Raw genomic sequence first — 16,449 nt, 5'->3', positions numbered from 1 at the left:
TAGCCATGGTGTGATACAGTTCCCCCTCATAATAAGTTCATCCATTTCCCAATATTTTGCATGATTTGTATTTGTTTTGTTTTACATATATATGTCACTATCCATGCTGGAAGTAATGGTGTTCTGCAGTGATTGTATTAATACAAGAGTATTACAATGTATGGTTTATAATGAGTCATAGAACATACTTAATTATCTAGCAGTAACTGTAAATGACTCAATGTTTCATTCATGCAGTCATGGCCATGCAATGTTTGATTATTCTGAGAAGTTGTCTATTTACCACTCTTGTCATATGGCACTGATGATTTTTTTGCTTTATATAACAAATGTCATCACACGGAGAGACTGAATGTACACCTAGACAAAATAATGGAATTGTTAGCCTTCAATTCCTGTTGTACTGCAAAGGTCACAGCTCCTGGACTGATGTTCATATCTATTCTCCATTTGGGGAACAAAGGTTATAGCATAAAACAAAACCCCATCAAACAGGCTCTGCCTTCCTCTGGACCTTTCAGTTGTGAGTAAAATGTGCACAGATGACTTCACCACCATGGCATGACATGCACCAATCTTGGATTTACTCAAAATCCTCATTTGCTTCAAGAATACCTGGATGCTACAAAGGTTATGTAATGTGTCCAAGAATCATTATACTTGACTTCCTTACAGTGAAATTATACTTTGGCATCAGACATCAGAACCCTACATTCTTCTAGCATGTGATCCTTTAGTCTCCCTTTTGAGTAACTGGATGTGGTAGCAGATATTTATGTTTTGTTTTGATGTGCAGTGGCCCTGCAGGGGATGGCCAAGGCCCTGGCATAAAGGGTCAGGAGGCAGCTGATGACCTGACAATATATTCAGACCTCAATTTGGACTACCGGAGACAGGTGGGTACCAGTGGTGGGAATTTGAGATGCTGCAGTTGGAATCTCTAGTGGAGTGTGCAGAGTTGTGTGATTAAGGCTGTATAATTATGGTGGTGATGATGCAGAAAGGAGAGAGTTGGTGAGTGCACCAGGTTGTGGTGAAATATGTCATAGTAGAAAAGCAAGACCGGTAATGACATTGATAGCAGTTACACGTTAAATATTTGTGTTTATTTACCCATGGCTTGGTCATTGTGAAGGTTAGGTCAAGTCATAGAAGCTGCCACCATGTACTTTAGACAGGTAATATTTGTTATATCAAATTGGTAGTTATGCATGGATTCCAATATGCTTGATTATAAATAATATGGCACTTTTATCAGTGCATTGGTAGGAAGAATGATTGTCATAAGCATGTCATCTTTGTCAAGACAGGATGCACTGGGATTGACTGAACTGCTCTCTGTGTTTGTCTACACTGCACATGTGGCTGTCTTGAGGATGTGATGAGGCTTCAGTTTGTGTTTGTGTGACTCTGTGTTTGGTTCTTTATGGGACACATTTTGGATATAACTTTAAACAGACATCTCTAAAACTGCAGATAGCTGCATTTTTCACCTATTGTATTGTACTTACTAATTTTTATTATGAAACAAAACTTAATTCTGTTGATGAAGCTAGTTTGTTCATACATAGTCAGCAGACCTAACATGTCATTTTAAGCTCATAATGTTTTTGTTAGTATGAGATGCTGGAAATCATTATCACCAGATTTAGTTCATTTAAACTGTCAAAATAATGTAAAGGCATAATGCATGCAATCAACAGAATGTAGTTATGTTTATACAAACCACTCTTGCATGATGGGGGAGTTTCTGCATGTTACATTATGTGACTTAAACCTTCACCTTTGCATGTTGTTTTATTTATTCTGGGAGGGATGATTCCAACTCTTTTTATCCCTAGTACCACATTTTCTCTGTGAGCATTCACTAAAGGGAGCCACAACAAAGAGTCTCCACCTCTCCCTGTCCAGACATTTCCTTCTTGCTTGTTCAAGTGTTTGGTCATTTCTAACACCTTTTTCACACATGTATTCCATTACTTTATATTTCTATTTTCCTAGTGGCCCTTTTCTCCTGTTAGAATCATCAGTTTTATTCTCACTATAAACTGCTCTTCATCTGCTCATTCTGGCCATACCATTTCCACGTCTTCCCTTTTCAAGCATTCTACCTCTCCACCATTCACACCCTATGCAGGCTCATGCAACATGTCTCATACATATTTTCAGTGTTCTCATCCCTCTATCTTGTCACTTTACATACATGCCCCACTCACAGTGGATTTTGACAGCATGCATTCTTGACTGCTGTGTCCAGTTTCATCTCTAGGTCTCTGATTCACATGTCAGCGCTAGCAAGGAATACTATTCCTTAAAACTCCTTTTAAGGAATAGTATTCCCTTTTTCAAAACTCTTGATCCCTCTCCAGCTGTCACCTTAGCTTCTCTCAGTCTCTCACATACCTTCCTCTTGTATTTTTCTTTGTACCCCTTCTTGTCCAATCTTTCAAAATAACATGTACATTCCCAGGGCAAGGTGGAGCCTTTTTGCCTATAACCATGTTCTCTCTACAAGGGAGCCACTAGCAGCTCATGGCTGGGGCTAGTTCAGTATTCTTCACGGAGGGATGTGTGCTGCCAAACTTTCGTTGAAATCTTCTTTCTATGTACAGAATTGCATCTTTGCCAAATAAAACCTGTCACTAAAAATGTGCTTACAGCTAGAAGAGGAAGGTGTATATGATGATGTGGCTGAGCTGTCTTGGCTTCTACATGATGTAGTAAGTTATTGTCTGTGTCCTTGCCTGTCATGCTTTTCCCTTCATGTGCAAAACTTGTTCTGTAACACAAGCACTTAGTGGTCTCTTGGCTTCATTGTAGTGGCTTTGACATTTGTGTTTGCTCTTCTGTCTCACACAAGGTGATGATTACAGTTACAGATCAGGCCCTATAAGCAAGTGCACACACACACACACACACACACACACACACACACACACACACACACACACACACACACACACACACACACACACACGAGCATAGCTCCCCCCTCCTTTACATACAACTAGGTACACACACACACACACACACACACACACACACACACACACACACACACACAGCATAACTAATCAATAACTCTGCATTAATCTTTTAATGTCTAGCCACAGTTTTCTAAATTATAAAATCTACTCATGCCTCCATCTTATTGAATTGCATAAACATACCTATAATTCTTGACAATATACTACTATACAACTTTTCTTTTATGTGAAAATTTATAGCATTACCAACCTAAAAAGGGCATTAGGTAAGACCTAATCTACAGACACTCTCTCTCTCTCTCTCTCTCTCTCTCTCTCTCTCTCTCTCTCTCTCTCTCTCTCTCTCTCTCTCTCTCTCTCTCTCTCTCTCTCTCTCTCTCTCTCTCTCTCTCTCTCTCTCTCTCTCCAATATAATACACATTTGTTTTCACAAGTGGCAGCTTATGTATTTTTGTGTAGCTTAAGTTCTCTTCTTTATGAAGCATTTTAAATATAATAAACAGCTTGATTTCACAGAGTTCCTTATTGCAATGTTGAAGCCAAGTGTAAGTGAGGTGTCCTTTGGTGTTTCCACTTCTGTAGGATAATAAATTATAATATTTAAACTCATTTTTAAAATGACAATGAAAGTATTCTTATTTTGATGGCTCTAATTAAGAATATTCTTTAATAATGTGAATGATGTCCAATGAGAATGAAGTTTAGTCTTGGCTAAGTCAGAAGACATCAGATTGTGTCAACGCATCTCACAGAAACTGAAGTTCTTCATATTTGACAATTCATGAATCAGTATACCCAAGCCAATCAATCCCCTGAGTGAAAGGAAGAAAGAAGCATCCTGCATCTCTACTCACTTCACAGAATGCAACAATACCTCGGCCAGAGGCACCCGACATCTCCAGGAAACGTGACCTTTGTCTGCAGGAGCTTGTTGAGACAGAGCATAACTATGTAGAGGCCCTCAACATGCTCTGCAGAAAGTTCCTTGAACCACTCAGGAGGGTACTTAATGAGGAACAGATCAAGAAGATATTTGGGAAAATACCCGTAAGTTATTGAATGTCACCTATTCTATATAGTCTCTTTTCTCTTGCAACCTTTATTTAGATTTTGTTTGATGTGCTTGAAAAGAGCAATTGGTGCTAAAACTGGCATAAATGGGGTGTGTCATTAGGTGAAAATGTCTTTTTCTTAGAATGGCCGTTTTTTTACTATTGTGTGAAGAATATGGAATATATCTTAAATTAACAATTTCTTTATCTCATAAAATAAAAAAAGATAACACATCAGTAGAAAAGCATTTAAAATGCTTTTCTTTTTCTTTCTCATTATCCTTTAGGAGCTGTCCACAATCCACCAGGTACTGCATAAAGGTTTGAAAGAGGCCCAGAACAACAACTCTGCAGGAAAGACCATTGCAGATGTCTTCTTGGAAAACCAAGAGAGGCTCATCATATATGCAGAATACTGTGCCAACCTTGCAGCTGCTCAGCAAGAACTTGAAGATGTGATGAACAACAACGAAGAAGCCAAGAACCTTATCCAGGTGAGAATCATGGATGATTTTCAGTATTGTGTACTTATTGTTTGTTTACTGATAATCTTACTGAGTCAGATCTACAAGAAAGGGTCTGTTGTATTCATGTTCTTACCTGTTTGAATCTAATATTGCTTTGAACTTGTAAAGTCTTAATATATTGCCTATTCACGGGTTTGGCATTCACAGGTTCGCATATTCACAGATAAAAAAAAAGAAAAAAAAAAGGTAGGGGAGGGGAGAATGAACTCCAAAGTAACATCTTAATTTGGGGTGACAAGCCACCTCCAGGGCCCACATGGGTTTAACCTAACCTAAAATCGTGAAATGATAAACAAAGTAATATTAGAGGCATGCTTCACTGAACTCATTGTGGCAGACTTAGCAGAGGAACACACACAGGTGGGGAACTTCTGGAGTGATCAGCTGACCTTCTTTCTCTTTTTGTGAGCACAGCTTGCCCACCTCGAGAGAAAATAACCATTATGCTTGTGGTCACTGAATACTGTATTGCTTTGGCTCGTAAAGTCCTCCACCTATCACTATTAGTGCCACCCATCCTTGGCTTTGGCATATGGAGTTCTGTTTTCTGCTGTCTTCACATTCCTACTTATAGCAGAATAGTTGCTGCTCTTCTACCATGGGGTGATAGTGATAAAAAATAACAGTACCTTTCACACTTTAGTTTTACATATGTATTTAATTCTGTCTTTAATGTTGCTGCTCATCTAACCCCTTCTTTATTTTTATTGCTGCATCACTGTGGAAATGCAGGAGTGCCAGAATGAGGTCAACGAAGGACGTCATCAACTGAAAGGATACTTGGTGGTGCCTCTCCAGCGCATCCTGAAGTATCACCTATTACTGCAGGAGCTTGATCGTCATAGCCAACCAGTAAGTTTATTGCGTAGTCCATGACAGAATATATTTACAATATTTAACTCTGTTTCTGATGTGAAATGTAAGATACTTTTACCTATAAATAAGAAAAGTGTTGATAAAATTGAGGTGTTTTGATGCTGGCAGTGGTACATATTTTTTTTCTGACTGAATGCAGAACTGTAAAGTTGAGGCTGTTTCTTCCTATTTTTGCCTTCTCTTATAATTCTCGTTACATTGGAAATCTTTCTTAGTATTCAAACAGTGACCTGGGGGACCTGAAGAGTGCACATGAGGCCATGAAGGACCTGGCAGAGTATATAAATGAGGCAAAGCGGGACAAAGAGATGCTACAGATCATACAGGACCTTCAGGTAAGCTTTTACATCATTCATTTTTTAGCCTCCATTATGCATTCACTCACCAGGACAGAACCAGATAAATAACTGACATAGTTTATAGTAGAAATATACTCAACATTCAGATGGTGTGGATTAGACACAGGTTACCATTTTTCACTGCGAAAAGTTACATGTAGTTATGAAGATGACAGAGTATTGTTGTTTCAGAGTAGTATATTGGACATGCCAAGTGAAATCAATGACTGGCAGAACCTTGGCAAGTTGAGGCATGATGGCGAGACAAGGATTGAGCGTCATTCTGACCCAGTAAGGAAAAGGTGAGGCTGTCTTGATATTGACGAGGAGGAAAAAGGAAGAGAAGTATTTGAATTAGGAATGTTGTGTTGCTCTCTCTCTCTCTCTCTCTCTCTCTCTCTCTCTCTCTCTCTCTCTCTCTCTCTCTCTCTCTCTCTCTCTCTCTCTCTCTCTCTCTCTCTCTCTCTCTCTCTCTCTTTCTCTCTTGCTTACAGTCCAGAACCTCACCAGATACATTTTGTTTGAGAAAGTCATGAAAATTGTAAATTTGCAAAGCTTGTGAAAAGAGATTGGGAGTTGTTAATAGAATACTGTCTGAGCACAAGAAAAAAGATGAGAAACTCACAGAAGACTTAATAAGGAAATTACTCATGTTTTATTCTGTATTTCCACAACAGATATGTGTTCATCTTTGACAAGGTGATGGTGATATGCAGCAAGCAAACAAAAGTAAGTCCATGCTCTCTGCACTTCGTAAGTAGTAGTGATCAGTGGATGCTGTAGTTGTTGGTTACAGATGGTTGGAGAGTGAATGGAGTCACACTTTCTGATCAGAACAGGAATTGTATGTAACCAGGAATTTATCATTGAAAATAATGCTGAAATTTTCTTCTGTTATGAAATTGACAATTTTACAATTCTTGTGATAAATTCCATCTTAGCACATATGCCTTACAGAATATTTCATTGGATAGAGGAGTGAGGTCTTCCAGTCCTTTCAGTAAGCATCATGGAAACATACAGATCTTATAGAATGTTATATTGTACAGATGAGTATATAAAGCATGTCTGTTGATTTGTAAGCATTGCAAACCACTGTACTTTATAATAGGTAGCTTTATTAGTATATTCTCTGTATCTATTAATTCTCTTAACTTACTTTATCTCTCATTTTTCAGTATATTACAGCTTTCACTTTGTCCCTCATATTCTTATGTATTACATAATTATTTTACCAACTAAGACTAACCTTTATAGAACATCTTTTTGTATTGGTCAGCAGTGTTTTCATTTCCTGGGAAAGCAGACATAAGCAGCTGTTCATCTGTAACAACAGTATCATAATGAAGTATTTACAAGGAGCTGAGTAGGTGCTGAAAGGTGTTTGTCAGCCTTGTTGTGTCCCCTGTGGTCATTATCCTGGATGTCTCAGTACCACCAGAGAGCATAATAAATCAACATTTATATGATTACAAACTCCTCATATGCCTAGAACTTTTAAAATTTAAGAATTATAGAAATATATAGGTAATATTAATGGAATATAATTTTAATGCAATGCTTTTTCATGGAGTTATTGCTTTATTGATATTCAGTGGAATAATAAAGTTAAGTTTTTAAAATAAAAACTTAATGTATATTTAGCAAGTAAGTACCATTTCTTTTCTCTTTTAATATACCCATGTATTTTCAGGATATATTATTCCTTAAATTGTTGCCATGTTAAAATTATCAGTATGCAAACTATTAATTCAGATTTATCTTAGCAAAACTTCAGTGCACACACACACACACACACACACACACACACACACACACACACACACACACACACACACACACACACACACACACACACACCTTGTGTGTGTGTGTGTGTGTGTTTTGTTATGAAGGCATGAATTATTTCAGAATATATGTCACATGTGAGTCATCTATCTAAGAAAACAAAAACTTGTCTCAGACAGTTATTGTAGAATATCTGTATTGGTTTTAACCAACAATGATACTTTCCTTGACAGAGACTATCTGGGCTGTTCCTTGGCCATAGTGTCAATAGGTGGTCCTTGGGGGAGGTGTCTGTGGAGGTACTCAATAAACATAGCTCTGACTGGCAGTGGTGGTGGTGGTGGTGGTGTGCTATGTGTGTCTTTGTGGTATTTGTCCCTCTTGCTCTGAGACCCTGGAGAAAGGAGAGAAGGTACATCACTGTAGTGTCACCTGAATATTGGTACAGATGTTCAGTTTACTACCTCAAACTAAATTTGCTTCAACTTTTGGAACTCTTTTGCCACACAAATTTCTCTCAGAGAAGAGCAATTAAGCAGGCTCTGATTTTCTTTTTGTATCCCTTGGCTGGCTTTTCTAAACAAATAAAAAAGATCACCTCTTGTAAACCATAATGACTGTGCAAATAAAGCTATCCATTTCATTATAACAGAAGGGATTTGTAAGAAAAATTAAATTTTACACATTTCAATAAAAATTATTTACAATAAAATATTAGTATGATCATGACTCTCTCTCTCTCTCTCTCTCTCTCTCTCTCTCTCTCTCTCTCTCTCTCTCTCTCTCTCTCTCTCTCTCTCTCTCTCTCTCTCTCTCTCTCTCTCTCTCTCTCTCTCTCTCTCTCTCTCTCTCTCTCTCTCTCTCTCTCTCCAGAGGTCCAGTTTCACATCTGAACAGCACCATTCAGCACTCATGTAGCCAGAAACCATTGTGGCTTATTTATGTCCACCCTCCACTGATTAAAGAAGGCAGTAGGATTTTTTCCCTTTAGAAAAGTGGGGATCATGCCAGTGTATATTGTATTGTTGAAGATTTAGTTATAATGTTGAGTTTGTCACTTGTTCTTCACACTATAAAACAAGAGTGCACTATTTGCACCCAAAGCAACTTACACAAAATAAGTTAATATTTGCCATGTTTTTTCCACTTTCCTGCTTCCATGGTAACTTCATGGGTCGCACAGATTATGGAAAGGTTGCTTGGGGTAACTAGAAATTTGGCCTTTTGCATTGTTTGTGATTTATGTGATGGTGAGAAGTGATTTTGTGATAAAAAGTAATGTGAGCAAGTGTGCTGAGAACCCTTGAGCATTTTTGTACCCCTGCATTTTGTGTGTGTGTGTGTGTGTGTGTGTGTGTGTGTGTGTGTGTGTGTGTGTGTGTGGTGTGTGTAGTATTTATCTAGCTATAATACAAATAGATTTTGAGTCAGGATCACATTGTTCTGTCCCCTTATCTACTTTTATCCATATTAATAAAAAACTCAGACATTTTTTGATCATCAACATAACTCCAACTCATTTCAGTGATTTGTGTGTGTGTGGGTGTGTGTGAGAGAGAGAGAGAGAGAGAGAGAGAGAGAGAGAGAGAGAGAGAGAGAGAGAGAGAGAGAGATTGATTTTGTGTTTGTGAAAGAAGTGCAGAATATTCATAAATTTTTAGGCTTGGCACCTTAAAACTTCATAATTGTAACAGAAATATGTGTAGGTGAGAGTGTGCACAGAAGATTAGTGTGATTGGAAAGTATGGATATTTGTTTGGTAGTGAATCATAAACTTATATTGTTGGTGTCTTAATCCCTGCTTACTCTTTTTTTTTTTTTCTCTCCCCCTCCCTCTCTCCTCTCCTATTATTGATCATGCTTTTTTCCTTTGTTGTCCCTGAAAGTCTTGTATGTGTTGGGAGAATAATTTAGTAGCTGTATGTAGATTTTACATTTTTTTTTATTTACTCTTAATGAATTTCACAGAATCAATATTTTCCACATATTCACTACTAAAGTCCTGGTTTTATATTTTCACAGCAAAAGAATTATACATGCTTTGTAATATTTTGGAAATTCACAAAATTCAGTCATAAAAAAAAATTATATATATATATATATATATATATATATATATATATATATATATATATATATATATATATATATATATATATATATATATATATATATATATATATATATATATAAAGTAAGAAAACATCAACTTGATATAAGGTAATTAAAAGAAAATGCTTTACACTTCAAAATTTTCATTACATATTACTTGAAACTTATCAGGTCAATTTAAACCTCTTTCATCCAGGCATTGATGATGGTCTATCACAACAGGATGAGAAATACATCTTCAAGGACTGGGTGAAGCTGGAGAACTGTCATATTGACAACTCTGTGGCAGCAGGCCAGGGAGGCAGCACCAAGGGACGGCATAACAGTTTCTTGTTGGTGGTGGATGTGAACAAGGCAGCATACACTATCCTCACCAAGGACAGTGACTCCAAGGAGAGGTGGATGAAGCATATCAGTGATGCCATGTGAGTTCCTTGGTGCTGGAAGGAAAATTGTACAAAGTAACATAGGCCTATATTTTTCAGTGTTTTGGTCTCGCATCAGGACTATAATCCAAGACTGTTTACATAATCTTATGCATGTTTTTCAAGTTGGTGATGCAGAATCATCCTTGAATTAACACAGTAGTCATGAAAACACTTTTGGAAATCCAGTAACTTCCACTGCAGCCTGTTAAATGCAAGAGATAGTACAGTTAAATATTTTGAAATAGGGTCTGTATGCTGGTCATGAAAGTAATTTAATTTTAAGCCAAGTATATGAATGATGTCAATGAGATCTAAGTAGCTGCCTTTAAATTTTCTGAGTTAGTCCAGGCTGACAATGTGTACCCAAGTGTTCTTAAAGGTTACTGGCATTGCAGAGAATACCTCAATCCTGCCAAGAATCGAGAAATGGAACACACCTTCTCCATAACTACCTTCTCAAGACCCACCACCAGATGTATGATATGCAACAAGCTGCTCAAGGGGACCATTTTTCAGGTAAGTAAAGTACAGTACCCTCTCAAGTTTTGCACTTGCTTTCTACTCAAGACATATTGCTAAACTTGAGGATTGCAAAACTCAGGGTATTAAAAACACTGAAAAAATGCTTATTTATTCTGAATGCATGGCTTGGAACTTGTGAGTGTGTGCTTTGTCCTCACATCTGGTGCATTGCAATGATGTGGTGATGCTGTATCTAGAACTGTGTGAGTGTGTGTTTTGTCCTCACATCCAGTGAAAAGCAGCAATTCAGTGGTGCAGCACTGCCACATCTAGAACTGTGCGAATGTGTTTAGTCCTCACATCCAGCATGATTCAGCAATACAGCTGGCAGCAGAAACAAGCCCATCTTAACCTAAGGACACCTTCTGTCATGTACCTTAGCTGACAAAATTGTTTTCAGCTTTTTCAACAAAAGACATACAGTGGAACCTCAGTTAACGAATGCCTCCCTTTTCTAACAAATCGGTTTTCTAAACAAAATTTGAACTCATGATTGCTTCAGTTGCTATACCATAATTTGGTTCTTGAACAAAGTTGCTTGATTTCATATACTAAAAGACAAAAGCAAAAGCTGCCATTCATTACTAATTTATAGTTCCTATAAATATTTTTGTTTTTATGTATTTGGAGGAGAGACACAATGGGTAAGACAGTAATTCAGTCTGAAATAAGATATATGTGATCCTGTTGGACAGCTTCAGTGCAAACAAAACAGTTTTTGGCTCGCTCAGGAGTAATCCTGAGCCATTCTTAATGACCCACAATGCCATCACTACTGCACAACTGTATTTTCCCAGTATCTTTTCCCAGCAGCAAAATGTCTAAGTGTTATGATCACCTTAATTTTGGTGGTAAGTGGGTTGCTCCTCTCTGTGTCATTCTTTAAGGCTGCTCTCACTAGATCAGTGACAAAGAGAATACCTGCATGGTCTGAACTCTAAACAATATCTTGTGATCAGTTCCATGTCACCAAGTTAATTCAATATGTCCTTTCTGGATAAATAATTTCTGAGCTGGAGATGTTGTGGAGGGGATATTTTGGCAGTGGGAACGTCTGTCATAAGCCACTAAAACACGTGTCAGGGAATGAATTAATCCATTTTACATTGATTCCTACAGGGAAAATAGTTTTACTTTCCAAATGTTTCGAATTCTGAACAGCATTCAGGAACGAATTAAGTTCAAGAACCAAGGTTCCACTGTATTGTTGTTTTAAAAATGAGTACATTTCAAAGACTTTAATGTAAATTAAGGATTATTAGAAACAGATGAGACCCTTTTTAGGCAATATTTTTTTTTATATCAGAGAAAAAACTTTGCTGTCTTGAAAGATGTTGAACAATCTGTCTTGGTTTTCAGGATATTACAACTATGGTTATCTCATGCATTTTTGTTATGAAGTTTATTGACTAAATCATTGTGTATGCTGATAATTTGATGAAGAACTTCTTCCATGACATAGGAAAGTCAAGGTAATCAGGGGAGTCTTTTCATCCCAATGACAGCAACCGATGAAACATCTGGTGGAAGCCACTGCACAGGTCCCCATTGTAGAGAAAGTTTTGATTAGCATAAATGGATAAAGGATTTGCAGCAAAGCTTCAGGATGGGGAAATTATATTTTACAAACTTATTGAGTTTTTACAGTAAAGTCTGTGAGGCAGCAAATATTGTGGATAATGACGTAATATACATGGACATTAGCAAGGTGTTTGATATGGTTCCCAACCAAAAACCTCTTGAACAAAGATATTGGAAAATATGAAGAAACTTTTGGCCTAGATCAAGTCTTGGTTGAGGCAACAGTTACAATTAATGGTAGCAGGTCACCAGATTAGTGTTACTTCTGATTGGGTGATTGGTGCAGCTTCATGCTGGCTGGTGGAGCTGTTTATACTTGTCTTACACAAACTCGGCAGAGCTTAGAGGCAGTAATAGGATTAGGATTCTGCCGGTTTGCACTGGTTCATAAGAACCTGTTCTTGGAATTTCATTAACCCCGAGAACTGGTTGTTAGCTTAAATCAGGGGTTCTCAATCTTTTTTTCCATGGACACCTTTTACTTATAACTTATTTTGGTAGACCCCTCATAGATCTGTTACTGGTTTTTTTTTTTATAGTCAAAAACAAGACTAAAACCAGATTTGATGTTGGGTGGAGACAAAACCGGGTTCAAGACGAACATTAACTATATTTCCCAAGTTATTTGGAGTTGGTAACACTGAGTCTCAGTAATGAAGGGGAAGGGAATGTGGCATCACTGATTCAAACATTTTGTTTACATCTCCATTTCTGCAGACACCACTGCAGCTAGTTTGGAAACTAAAGTTGGGAAAATAACTAAAATGAACGATTTCACTTGCTAAATTCTAGCATGTGGCAACCCAAAGATCAACCTTTGCATGTATATCGGGCCAGCCAGCATAGTTTGTTGCTAGAGACTGTGGTAGTGAGAGAACCTGTTGTTAGTGAGAGAAGCTGTTCTTAATTTTTTTTAATACCACCACTGCTTAGAGGTCTTGAGTTTGCAGGTTTAGCTCTGGATTAATCTCTTTGGTGTTGAGTGCTTTCAAGATAGGAAGGTATCTTGTGTCACAATATCAGTGTTGTCCTCCAGAATCTTGTTATGTTAATGTTGTGTTTTTTCTTAAAAGTGGCTTTTTAATGCTTCAGATGCAAGGGGGAAGGGAGGTCACTAGAATAGCCTCATTGTTGTCTTTCCAGTTTAAGTGGAGGGAAGACTTCATAGTTTCCTTGATTACATGTGAAACTATGAAATAATGATATGTCACTTTGGAGGTCTTGCTATCTTTGGTATTCAGTAGTAATTGGCTTGTAATAAATCATGATTGTCTTTTTTTTCATTGGTGGAAGATTTGAAGTTTTGTTTGACCATTTGTTTCATGACTCACTTGTTCTCCTTGTATGCTGTTAAGAATGTCATCTTGTAGTAAATCCTGATTTCTTCTGTCTTTTTAGTTTCTTGACTTTTTTTTGTATCATTTATCCATGATCTTTGTCCAGTGGAGGATGCCCTTTCCACTGAAGCCATTGTTTATTAACACTTGGATGAAATATTCAATTTCTTGATGTATCTGTTTCCAAGTGCTACAGTGCATGAGTGCTCTCCTGATGCAAGAACCGATGGTGGAATCCTTATATCTCTATGAGCACTCACTTTTCCCATTTAGCCAATGTCTGGCTTTGCAAGCTTGCTGTTGGCTTGAATAGAAATAAACCATAGCATTATGGGAATCAAATACTTCAAGAAAGTTATTATACACTTGATTTTCTTTTCTCCCATTCATATATTAAATTTAATTATGAATAAATTCTCTCTCTCTCTCTCTCTCTCTCTCTCTCTCTCTCTCTCTCTCTCTCTCTCTCTCTCTCTCTCTCTCTCTCTCTCTCTCTCTCTCTCTCTCTCCACACACCAGGGTGGTAATCACTCACATGGTGGCCCAGACAAAGCACACACACACACACACACACACACACACACACACACACACACACACACACACACACACACACACACACACACACACCACATACACTGTGTAGTGTAGTGGTTAGCACAACCAAAAAGGCCCAGGTTTGAATCGAGGGAGCGACAAGACAAATGGGCGAGCCTCTTAATGTGTAGCTCCTGTTCACCTAGCAGTAAGTATGTATGGGATGTAACCCGAGGGGTTGTGACCTCGCTGTCCCGGTGTGTGGTGTGTAAGTGGTCTCAGTCCTACCCAAAGATCGATCACTATGAGCTCTGAGCTCTTTCTGTAGGGGAATGGCTGGCTGGGTGATCAGCAGACAACCGTAGGTGAACCACACACACACACACACACACACACACACACACACACACACACACACACACACACACACACACACACACACACACACACACATTCACTCTCTTGGCCCTTCAGCCTCTGGCAGAAAGGGAAAACCTTGTGGTTCACTGTACTACATCCCAGGAGTCTAGGCACAGCACAGCTGACCACACACATCCATAGCAAGGCTCAACAGCATCCACTGGTTTATTCCTGTCCCTCCATAATGAGACTTTTCATTATCCCACACCTACTCCAATCCTGAGACAACAGCAGATGCACAGTACTTCCTGTGGAGTGTCCAGCACTCTAATTGGATCCATACAGCAATGGGTTCTGCTAAGTGTGCCCACATCCTCCAGGGATCAACAAGAGTGGATCATTTTCATGCACTCACTGTAGTCACTCCATTCACTATCACATACAACTACTTTTGCTTACTGTGGTAATTTCTCTCTCATGTAGTGCTCTCTTCGCACAGTTAATTCCTCTTAACCTTCCACTGCACTCATCCAATCTCATTATTCTCTTTACCAATTTCCTGTCTTCCATTCACTCCACATGCCTGAACCATCTTTACACACACTAATTTGCACATCCAGCCAACTCCCTCAGAAAACCAGTTCTTCTCACCTCCTCATTTCTTATTCCATCCCTCCATATTACTCCACATTACATTTATTTCCATTACATTTATTTGTTTCTTTTCCACTACTCCCATGTTCCATGTTTCACCACCATACAGCACCACTATTCCCACATGTAAGCCCCTCTTTATGCTCATACCCAGTGTCTGATGTTTAAATATCTTTCTCATTCTTCTAAGCACTTTCCCTGCTTGTTTTATCTTGCACTTCATTCATGTCTCAATTCTTCCATCCACTGTAACTGATGATCCCAAATACTTAAAACAATCTATCTCTTCCAACTGTTCTCTATTCAATCTTACACTCATCCTTTCACAACCTATACCTCTTGAGCTTTTAATTAATTTACTTTTACCAGTATTCACTTTCAGCTCCCTCTTACAAACATACCTAAACTCATCCACCAGTCTTCTCTGAGTCAGCCAACAGAGCTGTATCATCAGCAAACCATAGCTGACTAAAATCCTGCATCCTTTCCTACCTGCTGATCAAACTTTGGCCTCTGCCTAACACCCTCATATTTACTTCCTTTACTACACTATTCATATAGAAGTTGAATAACCACAATGACATTATGCAACTCTGATGCAAACTTATTCTGACTGGGAAGAACTCACTCAGACCATCACCAACTCTCACACATGCCCTGCTATTCACATAGAAACTTCACTCCTTCCAACAACTTACCTCCAATTCCTTATGCTTTTTAAAACATCCCATAGTCTTTTTCTGTCAATCCTTTTGTACACTTTCATCAAATCCCCAAATGTCAAAAAGACTTCCTTCCCTTTCCTAAAAAAAAAAAAAAACTTTTCACTCTCTGCTAAAATCAGGTCTACACAACCTTTTCCCATTCCTATTCTTCTTGGATGGCATTTTCTGCTTTTCCCTTACTTTCCTCATCAACACCCAGCCATACACCTTTCCTACCACACTCAGCAAAGTGATACCTCTATAGTTTGAGTATTCCCATCTCCTTTTCCTTTAATAAGGGAACTACATATGTATTTGTCCAGTCTTGTGGCACCTTGCCAGAAATAAAGTACTTGTTTAGTAACCTCACAAACCATAATACATTGATCTCCCTAACACTTTTCAAACAGCTATCCAAACCTGCAGCTTTTCCTTCCCTCATTTCCCTCACATCTTGTACCTCCTCTCCTCTGATTGGTACACTGTTTAACTCTCCCAATGCACTGATTATTTCCTCCACCAACTGCAGCAATCACTGCTCCATCCTCCTCCTCTACATTTAAGAGTCCTTCAAAATTTTCCAGCCATCTTTTGCAGACTGCATCCATCTCACTCAGCACTATCCCCTCACCTGCTTTCTCAGTTT

At 38.3% G+C, this 16,449-nt stretch overlaps 1 protein-coding gene across 5 annotated transcripts in view; it reads left to right on the top strand.

Annotated features, from left to right (window-relative positions):
- LOC135090757 (protein vav-like) overlaps window positions 1-16,449 on the top strand; it is a 38,827-nt gene that overhangs the window by 11,652 nt on the left and 10,726 nt on the right. The window contains exons 5-15 of one of the 5 annotated variants that reach the window (XM_063987812.1): window positions 797-896; window positions 2,661-2,720; window positions 3,849-4,034; window positions 4,327-4,533; window positions 5,299-5,418; window positions 5,658-5,777; window positions 5,973-6,082; window positions 6,458-6,509; window positions 7,802-7,867; window positions 9,903-10,105; window positions 10,504-10,624. In XM_063987812.1, coding sequence (XP_063843882.1) covers window positions 797-896; window positions 2,661-2,720; window positions 3,849-4,034; window positions 4,327-4,533; window positions 5,299-5,418; window positions 5,658-5,777; window positions 5,973-6,082; window positions 6,458-6,509; window positions 7,802-7,867; window positions 9,903-10,105; window positions 10,504-10,624 — 1,345 coding nt within the window. Of the gene's footprint in view, window positions 1-796; window positions 897-2,660; window positions 2,721-3,848; window positions 4,035-4,326; window positions 4,534-5,298; window positions 5,419-5,657; window positions 5,778-5,972; window positions 6,083-6,457; window positions 6,510-7,801; window positions 7,868-8,751; window positions 8,773-9,902; window positions 10,106-10,503; window positions 10,625-16,449 lie in introns of all 5 variants that reach the window. The other 4 variants (XM_063987814.1, XM_063987811.1, XM_063987813.1 and 1 more) reach the window with 4 other exon arrangements.

Source organism: Scylla paramamosain, chromosome 36, assembly GCF_035594125.1.
Source record: "Scylla paramamosain isolate STU-SP2022 chromosome 36, ASM3559412v1, whole genome shotgun sequence".
Lineage (NCBI taxonomy): Eukaryota > Metazoa > Arthropoda > Malacostraca > Decapoda > Portunidae > Scylla > Scylla paramamosain.
The sequence above is the reverse complement of the archived record's forward strand: the minus strand, read 5'-3'. Positions and strand labels throughout refer to the sequence as shown.